We start from the raw sequence: 21,962 nt of genomic DNA on the forward strand, positions 1-21,962 counted from the left end.
AGTTATTTTCACTCTAAAGTTACTCTTTTCCCCTTTGTAATTAATAAATATTTTGAGGAGGAACTTTGTGGCTTTTAAAATAACTTTTGCCTCTGCATGTTGGTGTTTCTTGCTGGATTTTGCCTGTACCAATGATTATTAAGGTGTTCAAAGAGTGACTTTCTGTTTCCCTCTCGACTTGCCTCACCTTTAAACACTGCCTTCACTTTCCTGTCTTTGCATTATCTGCTGTGACATCATCAACTCCATCATTTTTACCACTCTTTTAAGGCCAGTTAGAAGGCAATGGCACCCCGCTCCAGTACTCTTGCCTGGAAAATCCCATGGACAGAAGAGCCTGGTGGGCTGCAGTCCATGGGGTCGCAAAGAGTCGGACATGACTGAGCGACTTCACTTTTCACTTTCATGCATTGGAGAAGGAAATGGCAACCCACTCCAGTGTTCTTGCCTGGAGAATCCCAGGGACGGCGAAGCCTGGTGGGCTGCCGTCTATGGGGTCACACAGAGTCGGACACGACAAGCGACTTAGCAGCAGCAGCAGTAGTCCCAGATCAGACCTTTCTTCATCACTTCAGTTACCTGGATATATTCACCCTATTTGTGGTGGTTCTGTAGCTACGTCCTGTCGGATTTTTTGCGACCCCATGGACTGCAGCACGCCAGGCTTCCCTGTCCTTCACTGTCTCCCAGAGTTTGTTCAGACTCGTGTCTGTTGAGTCGATGATGCCATCCAACCATCTCATCCTCTGTTGTCTCCTTCTCCTGCCTTCAGTCTTTCCCAGCATCAGGGTCTTTTCCAGTGCGTCGGCTCTACGTTAGGTGGCCCTCTCATCCTGAGTCCTTTCATCATGTCACATACAGATGTAATCCCATTCTTTAAGATTATTCGGAATTGCACCTTCTTCTCATCTCTGGATCCTGTTAAATGGTGTCACCATCTGACTCAACATCACCCTTGGCTTCTCCTTTTCTTCATCCCACAGATCCAAGCTGTCGCCATTTACTGTTCATCCTTAAGGTGCCTCTTTAGTTTGCTTGTTCCTTTTTTACCACCATTATTATAGTTTTTGAGTTCTCAATACTGTTTTTAAAATGCACTTTTTTTTTTTTAACTGATGGAGTAACACATTCTTATGCAGTGAGCATTATAGAAAGCTTTGGAAGATGCAAAAAAGTTTTTAAAAAAGTAAGTAATAACTCCTCATATTCCTGCCACTGACTTCTGTCATCTCTTCCCTGTACTGTTAGGCCCCTAAGCTAAAAGCATACACCTTAGTTTTTCTTTTTCAGTTTGTTTTCTCTTTTCTTTTCATAGCATCTGCATTTGCCCCTGCTTTCCATTACTATTACAACCTCTGTTTTTTTCTTGGAGAATAATTACTTTACAATGTTAGTTTCTGCTGTACAACAGAGTGAATCACACACATATACACACATACACACACACACACACACACTCACACACAGTCACACACATATCCCCTCTCTCTTGAGCCTCCCTCCCACCCCTCTATCCGAACCCTCTGGGTCATCACAGAGCCTGGAGCTGAGATCCCTATGCTATACAGCAGCGTCCTGCTGGCTATCTCTTTTACACATGGTCGTGTGTGTATGTTAATCCTAATCTCCCAGTTTGCCCCTTCCTCCCATTTCCCCTCTGTGTCCCCGTCCTTTCTCTGTGTCTGCGCCTCTTATTCCTGCCCTGTAGACAGGTTTTTCGGTATCATTTCCCTAGATTCCACATGCATACGTCCATATACAATATTTGGTTCTCTCTTCCTGACTGACTTCACTCTGTATGAGTCTCTAATTCTATCTGCACCTCTGCAAATGACCCAATTTTGTGCACTTTTATGGCTGAGAAATATTGCACTGTATGTAGGTACCACATCTTTATCCATCTTAGGCGAGGTCCTTTAGGACACGTGTCCCACACAGCAGGCTTTAAGCCAGTTTTCTTGCCGAGATGCCAGGCTACAGGTGAAGCATTTTCTGTCGCACTTTGCTTCGTGTCCACAGAGGATACAGCCCACAATCTTTATCATGTTTCTTTCTGTGGCTCCTGCGCTTCTGTCTGTTCTGGCTCGTCTCCCGTGACCCACTGATCTGGGCTCTGCTGCTCTCTTTCCTCCTGCTCCCCCACCTCTGGGCCTCCCCACTCTTGGTGAGGACGGCACTGGTGGGTGCCCTCCTGTGGGTGCACGGCCGTGCCATGGTTAAGCTGGGGGTGGCCCTGAGCAAACTGCCTCGCTCCTTGTGCGTCCGTGCGCCCTGGGAGAAGAGGTCTGTTCGTTCTTAGCTCATCGAGTCATGGTGAGGATTGCAGGTTGCATCGCATGGGTTTCAACAGGATCTGCTGATGGCAAACACTCAACCTGTTCTGCTATTGGCATCTCCCCGCTCGACCCCTCAGCCAGCAGACACGCAAGTCTCTCACAGTCTGAACAGTCCTTGGCTTCATCCTGCTTACCTCTCAACCACGAGCTCTTCCTCCATGAGGAATATTTGCATTTGCTGTCTCTACTTCCTCAACTTCCAGTCATGCCTCAGCTCCTTAGTTAGCATCATTACACTTATTTGTTTTGTATCAGTGTTTCTGGACATCAGGGAGCTTGTTGGAGGCCTCGGTGTTAGCATGGTAGTGGCAAGAATGCAATAAATATCACTGAAAGAAAGAGGAAAGAGAGGCCGAATGGATGAATAAATGAGTGAGAGCAACCTAGCATCACTGCCCAGCTGAAGTGGCCGTTAGGAGGCCACATGTGGCTTCCTTGTGGCCCGGCCGGTGGTCTGTTAGGAAACTTCCATTTTCTCCGCTGTTGCTGGAGCGTCAGATGCTGATGTCTGGGTCCCTCTCATCCGCGTCCTCACCTCCCCCTTGCTCACCATGGCCCCAGGTACCTGATCTCTCAGCTCCCTTCAACGGCCCCTCCGTCTCTGGGCGCTCTCTCAGTGCTGGCGTTCCCCTGGACTTCACCCTGGCCAGCTGGGTGGGGTCTCTCTGAACATTTTCTTTAGTTCCCATAACTGCAGCTACCCCATGCATCCCCTTCTCATACCCTGGATCTATATTTCTAACTTCTTGCTGGAAAATCTCCAACCAATTGGCTCCTAGGAACTTCACGTTCGATTTGTGCACAACCAAATTCATTTTATTCCTTACCGTCTAACCCAGACGTGTTTCCCTTCTCATTTGATCTGTTGTCATATATGGAGAGTTGGCCAAAATAGAAGTTTCAGTGGTATCAATTCAGTGTTATCTTTGACTGTATTCCCATGAGGCTAGCATCCAGTCACTTGCCAGTTCTTCAATCATAAGTTGATTCTGTCTGCTAAGTACTCCTCATAGCAGCCGTTCCTCTCTGTTCCTAATGGGGATATGTAAAGTTTAGCTCTCCAGCTTCTTGCTTGGGCTATTAGAATAGCTTTCGAACAGGCATCTTGACTTCTATCTTCCCATGTCCTGCCTGCAGCCCTGCCTTCACACGACAGCCAGTGTGGTCTTTCTAAAAAGCTGGGTCTGGGGGACTTCCTGGGGGTCCAGTGGTTAGGACTTGGCCTTCCAGTCCAGGCGTGCAGGTTCTACCCCTGATAGAACATAAACAACAGAACCAATATCGTAACAAATTCAGTAAAGACTTTAAAATATAATAAAACCTCAATTCTGATCATGCATAAAAGCTTTGGTGCTATAGCCTACTGCAGTCTTAGCCTAACTTGTTTGTCCCTGGAATGATTTTTATATTAGCTTTTGAGAAAGACAGGTTAATATCCAACAGACGATCCCCTTTACTGTACTGTTCAGCAGAGCATATTATTATTTTATTTTTATCTGAAGTGCTGTCTTCTTTTCTGCTAATGAGAATCTCACCCTCACTTCCAGGGCCAGCATGAATTCCATTTTTTCTTTATTGATCACACAGTGGGAAGTGGGAAATGATTTCTTTCTCTTCTGGATTAGGGTTGCCTGGACCACTTCTTTACCAATTATCACTTATTGTCTTGTGGTGGAATCTTTTCATATGCACATCTTGCTCGCAAAGCTCTTTGAAGATAAGGTTATGACTTAAAATTCTTTTCAGGTATTATGCCCATCATTGAGAATTAGGAGGTTGCTTAAATTTTTCTGATGTCATGGCTGTTGCTGCTTGGATTTGTTGCAGTGTTGCTATTTGTTGCTCTGTTATTTACTTAGGAAAAATTTTTAGCGATGAGAATATTTTCATGGTTCCAAATATAGTTTGCCATGTTGCTTTCCAGAAGGGTTGATATCAATTTATAGTGTCCCTAGTGGCATTTTCTATATTTTGTTTTTATTCTTTGTCATGTATTTTAGTACCTCGTATTTTTGTAAATTATAAAAGGCTGTGCATAGCATATTAACCCACTGTTGTATTATAGGTCATCCGTTTGTTTCCCTCTTTTTATTTTAGCTTCTGTACTTTTCGGTTCTATCAGTATTAAATTAAAAAAATGTGTCCCTCAGTTTTTCCTTTGTTATATTTTTTGCTGCTTTATATTTGAGGAGTTGACATTTTCCATAGACCTGATATACACATTCACATTTTATTTTCAGTAAGCTTATTTTTATGTACTACCATATTATGAAAGACTTCCATGGAAGAATGGTCTGTAAGTGCCTTTGGGAATCGTTTTCTTGCCTTTGATAGCACCGTCAAAATCATCTTCTTAAACCAGCACCTTCCAGGTAGATTATGAAATGTTTTTGTGTACATCTGAGATAGGTTTATAAAATATAATATCCAGAAGGTGCTTTATGATATTTTATTTCATAAATTATGTATTTCATGTAATTTAACTCAGTTCAGCTTTGGAGATTTCAATATACAGTTGAATCTGTCCCAGATTTTACTGTAACTCACAATAATGAATTTTAATTTCCAGAGTTTTCAATAAGGAAGTTTTTACTTCTGGAAAAAGGGTATGCATTACCCAAAGCCCTCACTTAAGATACTTTTGAACATGCCACATTCAAAAGTGGCATCCTAAAGGAGGTGGCAAGCAGCTTCAATAATGTGGAAAATGAAGATTAGGTCATTTTCAGACTGAGGTCAAGTGATGTCATAGTTGGAATTTACAAGTCTCAACCCTGAGCCAGTGAAAAACCTCTACCAATAAGGAAAAACAGGGCAAACATCTAGTATCTCCTAATATGGACTCTTATGGAGAAAGACCTTCCTAGCTGACTTCATAGGCCTGGTTGCCCATATTACTGTAAGTTGTCCATAATGACTTCGAGAATTTCTCTTATGTGCAAATTCTTTAATCTTATAGTGGGAGCCAGTGGCCAAGCAGCATTAACTTTGCAGATTTTTTACTAATAAATTTTGTTAGAGAAAATTTATTTCCATACTTTAAAGAATAGCAAAATATGATAAATTTAAAACGCATGTGTGATTTTTTTTTTTTTTTTGAAAACAAACAATGACTCTTTGGTACCTTTGCGATAATCTAATATGCTAACACAGAAATTATTCTGTTTTCCAAAGTCCCAAAATACTTAAGACTTTCCAGGAAAAGTTACTGTGTTCTGATATTTTAGGAGATATTGGTCAGATCCAAACATAATTTAATGCTTCATTTCCTTACCTTTTTTCTGCTTAACTGTTATTTTCTTTCTTTCTTTGCTTAACAGAAAATATTTATTTTTTGGGCCTTTAAAAATACCATAGCTGTTCAGATGGATGCTGCTTCTGCAGTTCCCTTATACTTATCACCAAATACTGAGTAGAGTTCTCCGTGCTACACAGTAGGTCCTTGGTGGTTGTTCATTTTATATATAGTAAAAGGTCAGTTTTCACTCCAATCCCAAAGAAAGGCAATGCCAAAGAATGCTCAAACTACCGCACAATTGCACTCATCTCACATGCTGGTAAAGTAATGCTCAAAATTCTCCAAGCCAGGCTTCAGCAATACGTGAACCGTGAACTTCCTGATGTTCAAGCTGGTTTTCGAAAAGGCAGAGGAACCAGAGATCAAATTGCCAACATCGGCTGGATCATGGAAAAAGCAAGAGAGTTCCAGAAAAATATCTATTTCTGCTTTATTGACTATGCCAAAGACTTTGACTGTTTGGATCACAAGAAACTGTGGAAAATTCTGAAAGAGATGGGAATACCAGACCACCTGACCTGCCTCTTGAGAAATCTGTATGCAGGTCAGGAAGCAACAGCTAGAACTGGACATGCAACAACAAACTGGTTCCAAATAGGAAAAGGAGTACATCAAGGCTGTGTCTCGTCACCCTGCTTATTTAACTTCTATGCAGAGTACATCATGAGAAACGCTGGACTGGAAGAAGCACAAGCTGGAATCTAGATTGCTGGGAGAAATATCAATAACCTCAGATATGCAGGTGACACCACCCTTATGGCAGAAAGTGAAGAGGAACTGAAAAGCCCTCTCATGAAAGTGAAAGAGGAGAGTGAAAAAGTTGGCTTAAAGCTCAACATTCAGAAAACTAAGATCATGGCATCCGGTCCCATCACTTCATGGGAAATAGATGGGGAAACAGTGGAAACAGTGTCAGACTTTATTTTGGGGGGCTCCAAAATCACTGCAGATGGTGACTGCAGCCATGCAATTAAAAGACGCTTCCTCCTTGGAAGAAAAGTTATGACCAACCTAGATAGCATATTCAAAAGCAGAGACATTACTTTGCTGACTAAGGTCCGTCTGGTCAAGGCTATGATTTTTCCTGTGGTCATGTATGGATGTGAGAGTTCGACTGTGAAGAAGGCTGAGCGCCGAAGAATTGATGCTTTTGAACTGTGGTGTTGGAGAAGACTCTTGAGAGTCCCTTGGACTGCAAGCAGATCCAGCCAGTCCATTCTGAAGGAGATCAGCCCTGGGATTCCTTTGGAAGGAATGATGCTAAAGCTGAAACTCCAGTACTTTGGCCACCTCATGCGAAGAGTTGACTCATTGGAAAAGACTCTGATGCTGGGAGGGATTGGGGGCAGGAGGAGAAGGGGACGACAGAGGATGAGATGGCTGGATGGCATCACTGACTCGATGGACGTGAGTTTGAGTGAACTCCGGGAGTTGGTGATGGACAGGGAGGCCTGGCGTGCTGCGATTCATGGGGCTGCAAAGAGTCGGACATGACTGAGCGACTGAACTGAACTGAACTAAATGTGTGTATGTTGATGTTCACTCTTGCCGCCTCCTGTTTGACCACTTCTAATTTACCTTGATTCATGGACCTAACATTGCAGGTTCCTATGCAATAATGCTCTTTATAGCCTCGGACTTTACTTCCATCACCAGTCACATCCACACCTAGGCGCTGTTTTTGCTTTGGCTCTGTCTCTTCATTCTTTCTGGAGTTATTTTCCCACTTTTCTCCAGTAGCGTATTTGGCACGTACCCACTTGGTACGTGTCCTCTTTCAGTGTCCTGTCTTTTTGCCTTTTCATACTGTTCATGGGCTTCTCAAGGCAAGAATACTGAAGTGGTTTGCCATTCCCTCTCCAGTGGACCACATTTTGTCAGAACTCTCCACCATGACCAGTCTGTCTTGGGTGGCCCTACAAGACATGGCTCATAGTTTCATTGAGTTAGACAAGGCTGTGGTCCATCTAATCAGTTTGATAAGTTTTCTGTGATTGTGGTTTTCTTTCTGTCCATTCTCTGATGGATAAAGATAAGAGGCTTATGGAAGCTTCCTGATGGGAGAGGCTGACTGAGGGGGACACTGGGTCTGATGGGTGGGGCCATGCTCAGTAAATCTTTAATCCAATTTTCTGGTGATGGGCGGGGCTGTGTTCCCTCCCTGTTGTTTGACCTCAGACCCAACTATGGTGAAGGTGATGAAGACAATGGTGACCTCCTTCAAAAGGTCCCATGAGGGCACTGCTACACTCAGCGCCCCCGACCCTGCAGCAGGCCACTGCCAACCCATGCCTCCACCAGAGACTCCTGTATACTCACAGGCAAGTCTGGGTCAGTCTCTTGTGGGGTCACTGCTCTTATATCTACTACTGTGGGCAAGGGTCTCTTAGAAGAAATGGAGTGGCCCTCATAGTCAACAAAAGAGTCCAAAATGCAGTACTTGGGTGCAGTCTCAAAAATGACAGAATGATCTGTTCATGTCCAAGGCAAACCATTCAGTATCACAGTAATCCAAGTCTGTGTCCCAACCAGTAATGCCAAAGAAGCTGACTTTGAATGGTTCTGTTATGACCTACAAGACCTTCTAGAACTAACACCAAAAAAAGACATCTTTTTCATCATAGGGGACTGGAATGCAAAAGTAGGAGGTCAAGAAACACCTGGAGTAACAGGCAAGTTTGGTCTTGGAGTACAGAATGAAGAAGGGCAAAGGCTAATAGAGTTTTGCCAAGAGAACCCACTGGTCATAGCAAAGACCTCTTCCAACAACACAAGAGAAGATTCTACACATGGACATCACCAGATGGTCAATACCAAAATCAGATTGATTATATTCTTTGCAGCCAAAGATGGAGAAGCTCTATACAGTCAGCAAAAACAAGACTGGGAGCTGACAGTGGCTCAGATCATGAACTCCTTGTTGTGCAATTCATACTTCAATTGAAGAAAGTAGGAAAACCACTAGACCATTCAGATATGACCTGAATCAAATCCCTTACTATTATACAGTGGGAGTGACAATAGATTCAAGGGATTAGATATGATAGACAGAGTGCCTGAAAAACTATGGACAGAGGTTCATGACATTGTACAGGAGGCGGTGATCAAAGACCATCCCCAAGAAAAAGAAATGCAAAAAGGCCAAATGGTTGTCTGAGGAGGCCTTACAAATAGCTGAGAAAAGAAGAGAAGTGAAAGGCAAAGGAGAAAAGGAAAGATATGCCCATCTGAATGCAGAGTTCCAAAGAATAGTAAGGAGAGATAAGAAAGCCTTCCTCAGTGATCAATGCAAAGAAATAGAGGAAAACAATAGAATGGGAAAGACTAGAGATCTCTTAAAGATTAGAGATACCAAGGGAACATTTCATGCAAAGATGGGCTCAGTAAAGGACAGAAATGGTATGGACCTAACAGAAGTAGAAGATATTAAGAAGAGGTGGCAAGAATACACAGAAGAGCTGTACAAAAAGATCTTCATGACCCAGATAACCACGATGGTACGATCGCTCACCTAGAGCCAGACATCCTGGAATGTGAAGTCAAGTGGGCCTTAGGAAGTATCACTACAAACAAAGCTAGTGGAGTTGATGGAATTCCAGTTGAGCTATTTCATATCCTAAAAGATGATGCTGTGAAAGTGTTGCACTCAATATGCCAGCAAATTTGGAAAACTCAGCAGTGCCAACAGGACTGAAAAATGTCAGTTTTCATTCCAAGCCCAAAGAAAGGCAATGCCAATGAATGTTCAAACTATTGCACAGTTGCACTTATCCTACACGCTAGCAAAGTAATGCTCAAAATTCTCCAAGTCTGGCTTCAACAGTACGTGAACTATGAACTTGCAGATATTCAAGCTGGATTTGGAAAAGGCAGATGAACCAGACATCAAATTGCCAACATCACAGAAAAAGCAAGAGAATACCAGAAAAACATGTACTTCTATTTTATTGATTATCAAAGCCTTTGACTGTGTGGATCACAAGAAACTGTGGAAAATTTTGAAAGAGATGGAAATACCAGACCACCTGACCTGCCTCCTGAGAAATCTGTATGCAGGTCAAGAAGCAATAGCTAGAACCGGACATAGAACAACAGAGTGGTTCCAAATTGGGAAGGATGTACATGAAAGCTGTATATTGTCACCCTGCTTATTTAGCTTCTATGCAGAGTACATCATGCAAAATGCCAGGCTGGATGAAGCACAAGCTGGAATCAAGATTGCCAGGAGAAATATCAATAACCTCAGATACGCAGATGGTAGCATCCTTATGGCAGAAAGCAAAGAGGAACTGAAAAGCCTCTTGATGAAATGAAAGAGGAGAGTGAAAAAGCTTGCCTAAAACTCAACATTCAAAAAACAAAGATCATGGAATCTGGTCCCATCACTTCGTGGCAAATAGATGAGGAAAATAGAAACAGTGAGAGACTTTATTTTGGGGAGCTCCAAAATCACTGCAGATGGTGACTGCACCATGAAATTAAAAGACACTTGCTCCTTGGAAGAAAAGCTATGACTAACCTAGACAGCATGTTAATAAGCAGAGACGTTACTTTGCCATCAAAGATCTGTCTAGTCAAAGCTATGGTTTTTCCAGTAGTCATGTATGAATGTGAGAGTTGGACTGTAAAGAAAACTGAGGGCCAAAGAATTGATGCTTTTGAACTGTGGTGTTGGAGAAGATTCTTGAGAGTCCCTTGGACTGCAAGGAAATCAAACCAGTCAATCCTAAAGGAAATCAGTCCTGAATATTCATTGGAAGGACTGATGCTGAAGCTGAAGCTCCAATACTTTGGGCACCTGATGTGAAGAACTGACTCATTAGAGAAGACCCTGATGCTGGGAAAGATTGAAGGTGGGAGGAAAAGGGGACAGCAGAGGATGAGATGGTTCTATAGCATCACCAACTTGATGGACATGATTTTGAACAAGGTCCAGGAGTTGGTGATGGACAGGGAAGCCTGGCGTGCTGCAGTCCATGTGATCGCAAAGAGTTAGACACAACTGAGCACCTGAACTGAATGTGTGTATGTGTTAATCCCAAACTCCTAATTTATCCCTCCCTACCTCTTTCTGCCTTGATAATAACAAGTTTCTTTTTGATATCTGTGCTTCTATTTCTGTTTTGTATTTAACTTCATTTGTATCTTTTTTTTTTTTTTTTAGATTTCATATATAAGTGGTATGATATGATATGTGTCTTTTTCTCTCTGGGTCTTTTCTGGTGGCTCACCTACCTGCAGTGCAGGAGACCCAGGGTTGATCCCTGAGTCAGAAAGATTCCCTGGAGAAGGAAATGGCTACCCACTCCAGTTTTCTTCCTGGAAAATTCCTTGGCCACAGGAGCCTGGCAGGCTTCAGTCTGTGGGGCCACAAAGAGTTGGTGGTGACTGAGCAACTAACATTTTGTCTCTCTGGCTTACTTAGTGTGATAATCTCTATGTCCATTCATGTCGCTGCAGATGGCATTATTTCATTCTTTCTTATGGCTGAGTAGTATCCCATTGGGTAAATATACTACATTTTTTTAAATTCATTCATCTGTTGATGGACATTTAGTTTGCTTCCTTGTCTTGGCTATTGTAAATGGTGCTGCCATGAACGTTGAGGTGTATGTATCCCATTCCTGGGATACAGTCAGAGAAAACCATAATTCAAAAACGTACAGACACCCCAATACCTTGCTATTTTTGAATGGCCTTTAACACACATACCTTATGTTAGGTCTTAAACTAAAGCTGTTGATGATTCTCTAATCAAGAAATATAATCTTGACTCTATTCCCAGTTAAAGAAGAGATTAAATCTCTTCCTTAGAATCTCTTGACTATTCCCAGTTAAGGAAGAGATTAAACCCTGGCTATCCAAAGCCATTTAATCAAATCAAGACTGTTTTGCCTGTTCAGAACAATTGCATTTGTTAATTTCCCATTATCAATGATATTAATACATTAATTAAAAAGCTTTTTTTTTTATTTATTTTACAAAATCAGAAGGCACACTCAAAGTTAATTTAACTGCATTGTGACAGAGGCTATGTCTTCTATTGGGGAGAAGTTTGGAGTTATGATTAAAATAAAAGGAGCCAAAATGTGAGTCAAGTAAATTTAATATAAATCTATTTGTATAATTTAATAGAAGCTTATTAATACACAGAAACCCATCTTGGCATTTCCTGAATTCCTGAATCTTGAAATAGATTCTAAATGACATCGATGGATACTGTGTGACTTTGAGTTTGGTGCTCACTGCTTTCTCTCCCTTTAGCTGTCACTTTCTTCTTTCGTCTTTGTTCTTGTCTCACACACTTTCCCAAGATTTTATTCCAGTCTTTGATGAGCCAGAGAAGCCCCAGAGTGACAGCACCGGTTAAACACAAGTTTCCTCTCAATGTTGTTACTTGAACCAAGCCAGCGTTACTTTCTTTAAAATTTTTTTTTGTTTTGCAATGTTGTGTTGGTTTCCTCCATAAAGCAGCGCAAAGCAGCCATAGTTTTACATACATCCTCTCCTTCCCTAGCCTCCCTCCTCTCCGCCTTCCTGTCCTTCTAGGTCATCACAGACTGGGCTCCCTGTGCTCTACAGCAGCTTCTCACCAGCTGTCCATCTTACACCTGAGAGTGTGTGTGTGTCGATGCTACTTTCTCCATTCACCCCACTGTCTCCCTCCCAGACTGTGCCCACAAATCCATTCTCTGCATCTGCATCTGCCTTCCTTCAGCATTACCTTCTCAAAGTTGCCATGCTTTCAGAAATTTTCCAAGTGCTTTGTTTAAGAAGGTGTAAAAAAAAAAAAGTATTTATTTTCTCTTTCAAAACATCCATTCCATACTATTATGTGAATACTTCCTTTTAACATTTTTTTTTCTAAAGTTAAAAATTATCCTTTGTTGAAATGTAAACCATTCCATATTTTTGTTTTGATTTTTTTTTTTTTAATTTGACTGCACTGTATGGTATGTGGTATCTTAGTTCCCCTGGCGGGGATCAAACCTGCAGCCCCTGCATTGGAAGAGCAGAGTCCTAACCACTGGACCACCAAGGAAGTCCCCTTTTGTTTTGCTTTTAATTATTAGCTTAATACATGACCCTACGAACAATCAGGTAATTTCATATCTGCAATTAGCACAGAATTCCTGCAAAGACTGATTTTGTAAGCTGAGGCCTGTGTGCCTTGTTGGGGTGCCCTTGGGGTATCCTCACACTGAGATGGCTCGCAGGCTGTGTCTACTGGTGACCATAGCAACAACGAGCACCGTACGGTATAATACCTGCTTCCTGCACAGTCAGTGTAGCGCAGCCTCGGGTGATCTCACTTGTGTAGCAGTCTTGCATTTGAGGTCACTTTGACCTTTCCTGTCTAACTTGATTGTCACTAAAACCTGGTGAGATGAAAGTGGCCACTAGCATAGCCTTCACCTGCCTGGTGGACAGGTTCCCGCTGAGAAGACTAGGGCACGGACATGCCCGAGTCACATGCTGGGAGGCCAGGTCCCCAGCCTAGAGTTCCAGTTCCCTTCCCAGCGTGACATTCACGGTGTCTCTCCACCAAGCCTGCAGAAACAGTGGTCTTGTGGCAGCCTCCATAGAGGTGGTGTTGATAGCCACGTCTTTGTTGTTTTAGTTGCTAAGTTGTGTCTGACTCTTTGTGCCCCCATGAACTGTAGTCAGCCAGGTTCCTCTGTCCATGAGATTTCCCAGGTAAGAATACTGGACTGGTTTGCCATCTCCTTCTCCATGATATCCACATAGATTTTGAGAAGAGCATAGTTGGAGCCAGTAACAATCGACTCAGTGACTGCTGCTGCTGCTGCTAAGTCGCTTCAGTTGTGTCCGACTCTGTGCGACCCCAGAGACAGCAGCCTCCCAGGCTCCCCCGGCCCTGAGATTCTCCAGGCAAGAACACTGGAGGGGGTTGCCATTTCCTTCTCCAATGCATGAAAGTGAAAAGTGAAAGTGAAGTCGCATCAGTCATGTCTGACTCTTAGTGACCCCATGGACTGCAGCCCACCAGGCTCCCCCGTCCCTGGGATTCTCCAGGCAAGAACGCTGGAGTGGGTTGCCATTGCCTTTTCCAATGCTCAGTGGCTAGAAACGTGGTTTACTAAATTTGCACTATTTGTACCACTACTAGTGAGACATAATGCATAAACACATATTGGAGCAAAGTAAATGTTTGATAACATGCATAATTGTGCTTTTCTATTTTTGAAACACTGGTTCAGTTATTTTTATGTGAATACCTATTCCATGGCCTTGGATGCTTGCACTGTTAATTTAAAAATAGGACAAGGATTTAGATAAAAGTAAATGGGCTGTGTAGGATTAGTCCTAGCTTACTTTACCTGCAATTAGGAAGGCTTTTTAGCATTTTTACATATTCCCAGGTACAAAGACTTACCCAGAAAAAAGGCCATTTTAATTTCAAAATGCTTTGACCTAAGTTTATGAAAATATATGTAGAATTAGTCATTTTATAATTGGTCATTGCTTGGTATGTGTGTTAACTTTTTATGTGATCCATATCTATTTAATAGTCTGAGTGTCCATAGTTCTTTTATTCATTAAACAAACATCGGGTACCCCAAGGTGCCAGGCACTGGTCTGTCCTGTGTGCTGGGTATATATTAGCAAACAAGGCAGTAGAAGACCCTGTCAAAAAAAAAAAAAACATGTTTGAGTATCTTCATTAAATGAGTCTCTGTTAAGGAATAATTTTTAATAAAAATTTAACTTTATACATTAATTTTTTCAGCTTTGTTGGGTTATGATTGACGAAATTGTAAGATATATACAGTGTACCTTATGACAGTTTTACATGTGTGTATATATATATATAAATTATATATATACACACACATATGTGTGTATATGTATGTGAAGGATTCCTCCTATCTAATTTACACATTCGTCACCTCAAATATTTTTCTTAGTGTGAACTTTGAAGTTCTGTTCTCTTATTGAATTTTGATTGTACTATATGGTGTTGAGGCTTCCCTGGTAGCTCACCTGGTAAAGAATCCACCCACAATGCAGGAGACCCCGATTCGATTCCTGGGTCAGGAAGATCCGCTAGAGAAAGAATCGGCTACCCACTCCAGTGTTCTTGAGCTTTCCTGGTGCCTTGGCTGCTAAAGAATCCGCCTGCAGTGCAGGAGACCTGGGTTCGATCCCCGGGCTGGGAAAATCCCCTGGAGAAGGGAACGGCTACCCACTCCAGTATTCTGGCCTGGAGAATTCCATGGACTGTATAGTCCGTGGGTTTGCAAAGTGTTATCAAGTGCAGTCACCATGCTGTATGTTAGATCCTCAGATCTTTTTCATCTTCTATAATTATTTTAAAATCACTTTATAAAGCTTGTATGTTGACCACCCTCAAAATGTTTTATCTGTAAACAAGTATGACATGTGTGGATCACTGTGCATGGCTCTGTGAAGATGGAAGAAAAGGAACGGAGATGTTCTGCTTGCTATTGGAATTTTACTTAACTTTACAAAATGTTAAGCAAACACTCCCATCAAACTTATAAATTACACAGCTATTTTTAGAAGCAGTTTTCTGATCCATTTTCTGTTTTTAAATGATCTCAGGTGGCAAATGTTGGTTCCTCTGATTTTGATGCTTTCTCCTAACATAAATTTACCTAAATCCCCCCAAATACTTTCTATCTTGAATTCAATTTCATGTGTCTCCAAGGGCTATTCAACATCAATATTTCTGTCACCAAACTGAAGATGAAGAGAGGGAGAAAAGATAATTTCTCCCCCCTTGAATACCAATCTGTTGCTGACAGAGCTAGATTAGAAGTCAGAAATCCTTTTTCATTAATTATTAATCATACTCCCATTGTTTAAAAAGTCACAAGTCATGATCACTTCCAAGTATCAAGAGAACAGGAAAATTCAGAGAGTGGGACAAAGGGAAAGAGTTTAGCTGAGTGTAAATTTCAATATGTCCCTCTCCTCCTTAGGAGAGAGTTATGTGTGTGGCTCAATCGAACCCTTCAAGAAGCTGGAATACACCAAGAACGTGAACCCCAACTGGTCGGTGAATGTCAAGACCACCTCGGCTTCGCGGGCGGTGTCCTCTCTGGCCACTGCCAAAGGGAGCCCTTCGGAGGTGCGGGAGAATAAGGATTTCATTCGGCCCAAGCTGGTCACCATCATCAGAAGTGGGGTGAAGCCACGGAAAGCTGTCCGGATTCTCCTCAACAAGAAGACCGCTCACTCCTTTGAGCAGGTTCTTACCGACATCACTGACGCCATCAAGCTGGACTCGGGAGTCGTGAAACGTCTCTACACCCTGGATGGGAAGCAGGTAAGTGGTGGTGGGGGGCGACAGTGGTATGGCCTTGACTTTATGGGCAAGATCCAGGGAGTTGGGGGGTTTCTGTGGCATCGAGTGGGGACCCGAGATGTACATTCTACTGATACTGATGGGCTTGAGTCATCTAGTCAGCAGATACATAGCTGTTGTCCTCCAGCCAGTTCAAGGATAGAGTTAACACAGGATTACCTTAGTAATCAAGTACAAATACAGACCTCCGAAGCTTAAATGGTTACTCAGAGATTTCTACTTTTCCTAGGATTAATTGCTTAACCTGGTGGTGCTTTCTCAGCCATCTGAGTTCAGTTCGGTGTGTAGTCATGTCTTTATCATCACCGCGAGTAGGACTGAAGTGTAGAGGTGAACTCTGACCAGTAGAGAAAAACCCAAGTCCTTTCTGTGACCTCAATGATATTTCATAGTTTTATGTTTCAGTAATGTTCATAAGCAAGATTTATTTACAGTTCATTTATTTCTGGGTACATATCTAAGGAATGAAATATTTCCATCTGGATGGCTCTTAAGAGGCATATTTCTAGAATATTATACATCTTTTATTGAAAACATACTTCCTGGATTCAAATGAAAGAGGGGTTTCTTTAGCTGTGGAATGTACATCGGTCGATTTGGGTGAATGGACATGTTAATGTGCATTGTTCAGGTGAACTTAAAGGAAGGCTTGTGTGGACTTTTGCAAGGATTTGACAGAACCGTGATGGTGAGCTGAATAAAGAACACTGATATATGACATACGCACCGAGAAATGTGTTGATCGTTCAAAGTTTACCAGCGTCTTTTTGTTTCAGATTACAATTTTCAGTACACTATCTTTACTTGAAATTTAGTTTTTATCATGGATCTGTCCATATGCATTTTATAAATTGAGATATAATTAAAATGATTTGTATAAAGAGTACATAGTAAAAGTCAAAACTAGATTCATAAATTAAAAGATTGATCTTATTAAATAGACTCTTCCAAGTTCTTGAAGGCGAACACATTCAAACTTGATGAATTAGAAATAGATGCAAATACTAGAGAGTGTTAGTCATGAAAAGATTACTCCCCTAGGGATCCATTCAGATGCTCTAAATTATAAATTCATTAGGAGAAAAAGGAAGATCTGCCAGTTGTTCATTTATATTCACCAGTCTTCTGCTTGTCTCATAAAACTTACCCTACGTGTCATGTGGGTAAGGAATCTTAGAAAATCTCCAGTCGTCTAGATCTAGATAGGTGTAGCCTGAATGTCACCATATATCAGGGATCAAAAAGTCCGTGGCTGCCTTGTAAATTATAGCAGCAGTAAGATGGCAAGGTTCACATTTAAACACTTAATCCCTTCCCTTTGTAATGAATTACTCAACTGTCTTGAAGATCTGCATTTTGGTGATTTTTTTCAACATTGGAGTTTACCTGTTTTCATAAAAATAAAATTTACAGCAAAAAATACGTAATTGATAAATCTTTCTCCTCTCCTCCTGCTTCAGAACTTTTGGGTTCCAATTTGTTACACACTGAGTCAAAAAAATCAGCTTTAATTATTTATGCTAAATTTTGCCATCAACTGAGCGTTTATTCCAAGAATGAATTCGTAGAAGAGATATCATGATGTTCTCATTAGCCTTCATCTTTTTAGGATTTTTGTCTGGTGTCTGTATTTTGTAATAGCTATTTTGTTAACGCACCAAATGTAGGTCTGATCTCCCGATGTGAAGCAAAGACGATCTACTGACACCAGCTTGTGGTGAAGGGAAGTGTAGCGTTTATTTCAGGGCAAAGCGAGGAGAATAGGCAGCTCATGCTCAAAAGACCCCAATGCCCTCATGGCTTTTAGGGAAGTGTTTTTAAAGGCAAAGTAAGGGAGAGGTTCTCACGGTGTGTGATCAGCTCCTGTACACCCCTCTAATTGGTTGGTGGTAAGTAACAAGTTGGTATTTTGGAAGCTAATGTCATCAACTTTCTGGTTGCGATTGGTCTGGGGTCTGTGTGCTGGTGGTAAGTTTGCAGGTTAACTTCTTCAATTAGGTGGGATCTTTAGTGTCTGCAAACCAACTCAGGAATATGGTTTAGGATATCATCTATAGTCTTTGAAGAGGGATTAAAGGTTTATGACATTGTTTTACGGCTAAATTATTCTTCTTTTGTCTTGCATGACTGCTTTCCTTTGTTTCTGCGTTTTGTCACTTCTCTGATTAAATTCTGTTTGGAAACTTGGGGAAGACCTAAGAGACTAAAGCTTTTCTAAAAGCAAGAGGCAGGGGACATGGGAGTCTCTTCCTGGAAGGCCCTGCTGGGTCCTGCTGGGTTTCCGTTTTTGCTGTAGTTTACATGTAAATAATGGGAAAGAATCCAAAGTTTAATGTTAAAAGACCAGAATTCAAATCCTGGTTCAGCCACAGATTTTTTAGCAAATCGCTTAGCTCAGCCTCACTATATTCATCAGTAAAACATGGATAAAAGGATCACCTCTGTTTCACAGAGTGCTGGTGGGATCAACTCTGATAAATAAGTGAAAGCTGTTTTGAACTATAGTAATAACATGTATGCATGCTCACTCATGTCCAACTCTTTGCAACCCTGTGGACTGTAGCCCTCCAGGCTCCTGTCCATGAGATTTTCCAGGAGAGAATAGTGAAGTGAGTTGCCATTTCCTTCTCCAGGGGAATCTTCCCGACCCAGGAATCAAACCCACATCTCCTGCATTGCAGGTGGGTTCTTTCCCACTGGGCCACCTGGGAAGCCCATCAGGATAGCAACCCTAGTTTTATTGAACATTGTTCTAAATGCTCTGCATGCATTTGACATGTTTACTGCTAACAACTCAGTTATTATCCCCATTTAACAGATTAGGCCATTAAGGCACAAAACTTGTTAATAAAAAACAGGTCCAAGACCGGACAGATATAAATGGTAGAGCTGGGATTTGAACTGGTTTCTCTCCAGAGCTTGCCCTCACGGCCACTGAAGCACAGCAGATGATAGATGCAAGTGTACTGAAAACGAATGTCCAAGTGAGGAATCTGTACAAGGGATATCATCTGAAAGTTTTCTGTTACGAATTTTCCCCGCTTCAGTCGTCCTGCTGACTGTCGTATCTAGCTCTTTTCTCGCAGGGCTGATTCCGGTCACCATTGTGGCCTTGCCTCTGTTGAGGCATGTTCTCTTCAAAGCAGGAGCAGTGAAAAGCTGCAAAGGAATCGGATGATAAAGTGGAAAGAGTGAAAGAGTATAAAGACTTTGTGCTTGGGTTCCCAGTAGGAACAAAGCTTCCTTCCTCATGGACCCTAGGAGTCTTTAGAATCTTTTTTGTTCAAAAGAGAATCTGCCCCCGGAAGCAGATCTCCCCCCTCCCTTTGTGGGAGGGATTCTCTAACAGTCAAGGCTGTGACCACGGCTTGATAAGCCTCTGAGAAAAAAAGCACTTCCCTCCAAGCCTTCCTGTGACGTGATGCTCTGACACAGTAGGGTGGCACTCTGTGCTGCCAGGGTCTCACCCTGCCCACCGTGGCATTGGGGACCACATGCTGTCCATGGGGCATCACCCTTAAGATCGCTTGTCTGCCTTTTTTTTTAAATAGTATTGGGTTTTGTATCAAAACCCAATGCCCAGTAAAGCTTTTAAAGGTTTGTTTTGTTTTGTTTTTTTTCTTTTTTTTTGTAGCAAGGAAATAGAATTGTTTAAATAATTAATACTTTGAGTGCTTTGGATAATGGGTAGAGGGGAAGATACACAAGCAGGAACGGCTTTTCAGATTGCCGTCAGGCAGCCTACAAGTGAATTTGTGGGAAGGAAACTGGGGACTCTGGGATTTCTGACTGTGGAACGGGGGAGCCTGTGCTGGCTGGTACTCAGGGATGGGCACTGACAGGTATGGACCACGTGGCCTTCTCACTTGATCTCCTTGCACATCAGCCTCTTGGCTTTGCTTTAAGCCCTAGCCTATGAGTTCATTGGCTCAGACAGTAAAGAATCTGCCTACAATGCAGGAGACCGGGGTTCGATCCCTGGGTTGGGAAGATCCCCTGGAGAAGGGAATGGCTACCCATACCAGTATTCTTGCCTGGAGAATTCCATGGATGGAGGAGCCTGGTGGGGCTACAGTCTATGGGGATGCAAAGAGTCAAAAACAGCTGTGAGACTTACACTTTCATTTTTCATGAGTTCACTGTGCAGTGCTTTTTTGAGGTTTTTTGGCTGAGATCAGGAGATCAGCATATTGGAAATGCTGTCCTGTGTAGAAGGCATTCTGCAGAAAGCTGCAGTTTCCCTGGATGGCTGTTGTGGTTCACGAGCAGCCTGTTTGTGAGTGAACCTTTTCTAATTATTTCAGCTCCATTCTTTATCCAGAGGCATAGAAGCTCCAATTAAAGGTCCCCACAACCTCGCCACCCCCTCCACACACCTTTTAGGGGGTCTCTGCTAACCAGGTGATCAGGCACTTTTTCTGGCCTAGCTGGGGAGGTCAGAGATGGTGTTGCATCTTACTTTCAGTCATGCCTTATTTATCTGGGCACTGATTAAGGGCTCCCAAAGAAGGACGGAGGGCATTTTCTAGTTGAAGGTTAAAATCACATCCCTTTTCTCCATATTCAGGCTGCATGAGTCTTGCAGGGTCTGGATGTTGGGATTCTTCCGTGGGTTATTCTCTCATCCTGCTGGGCAGCTACTTCCAGAGGTCATTTGTGTGTTGTGTGCTAGGTTGCTTCAGTTGTGTCCGACTCTTTGTGACCAGATGGAACTGTAGCCCGCCAGGCTCCTCTGTCCATGGGATTCTCCAGGCAAGAATCCTGGAGTGTGTTGCCATGCCCTCCCCCAGGGGATCTTCCCAACCCAGAGACTGAACCCGTGTCTCATGTCACCTGGATTGGCAGGTGAGTTCTTTACCGCTAGCGCCAAGTGGGAAGCCAGAGGTCGTTTGAAGTGTGACTAATTTTTAAGTGATTAAAATAAGCCCGAAACGTACATGCTTTGCTGAAAAGATGCACTTGCATGTCTCCCGATTCCTTTCTTGGAACAGCTAATCAGGCTGTCTTGAACTGCTAAGTCTTCGACATCTGTGATTACTGGATTCTGGCTTAGAAACGTAAACAACTGAGAGGCTTAGAACAGCTAGTGCCTAAGCAGCAATTTATCCTGTACAGATCATAGATAAGGCTCTTCCCAGTGATCTCCTCTCCCCACTGAAATATGGTCATGAGAAACCAGATTGCTCTTCAAGTAGGAGATATATGCACATTCCCATCTTATCTACTCTTTGACATTGAAGATCTACATAGAATAACAATATAATTTAGTATCAGAGGAAAAATTTACTCAGGGATATTGTATTTTTATCTTATAGGCATTTCACATAGGTCATGCACTTTGTAAAATCCGCCATTGCTGGAGTGAGCAAATAACTTATTTTTCTCCTAATATGGAAAACATTGGACCAACAGCTGAAGTAGAGGTGCTCATAAACCGATTTAGATGGTAAGCTGAGAGCAGACATCGTAGCTCCTCTTTTAGTCCATTAGGGCTGTAATAACCAGCTACCATGGACTGGATGACTTCTATACAAAATAAGTCTATCTCTCCCAGTTTTGCAGGCTGAAAGTCCAGTATCAAGGTTCCAGCATGTTTGTTCTGATAGGAGCTACTTTTCTGGTTTTGCAGTGTTCTTATATGTTTAAAAGGGGCTGAGAGCTCTGTGGGGTCCTTTTATAAAAGGGCACTAACCCAGTTCATGAGGGCTTCTGCCACATGACCTAATCACTTCCCCAAGCATTTCCCCTCCCAGTTGAATCACCTTAGTGGTTAAATTTCAATGTATGAATTGGCTGGGGTCAGGGTGGACCGAAGTATTCTACCCAAAGCCTTGTAAAGGAAATCCCAGTTGCTGTCAATAATGTGTCTTTTCTGTATCTTTTGATCATTTATCCCCTCACCTGCTACAAATGTAAAGCCCCAAAGATGCTTATAAAGTCATAATATTCACTGCCATTTATTTTAGGTAGTTAG

The 21,962-nt window shown here is 42.3% G+C and overlaps 1 protein-coding gene across 4 annotated transcripts in view; it reads left to right on the top strand.

Moving 5' to 3' along the window:
- DCLK1 (doublecortin like kinase 1) overlaps positions 1–21,962 on the top strand; it is a 350,076-nt gene that overhangs the window by 13,834 nt on the left and 314,280 nt on the right. For all 4 annotated transcript variants that reach the window (XM_012184574.4, XM_042255148.2, XM_012184573.4 and 1 more), the window contains exon 3: positions 15,603–15,949. In XM_012184574.4, the coding sequence (XP_012039964.1) occupies positions 15,603–15,949 (347 nt within the window). The remainder of the gene's footprint in view (positions 1–15,602; positions 15,950–21,962) is intronic.

This window comes from Ovis aries, chromosome 10 (genome assembly GCF_016772045.2).
Source record: "Ovis aries strain OAR_USU_Benz2616 breed Rambouillet chromosome 10, ARS-UI_Ramb_v3.0, whole genome shotgun sequence".
Taxonomy (NCBI): Eukaryota; Metazoa; Chordata; class Mammalia; order Artiodactyla; family Bovidae; genus Ovis; species Ovis aries.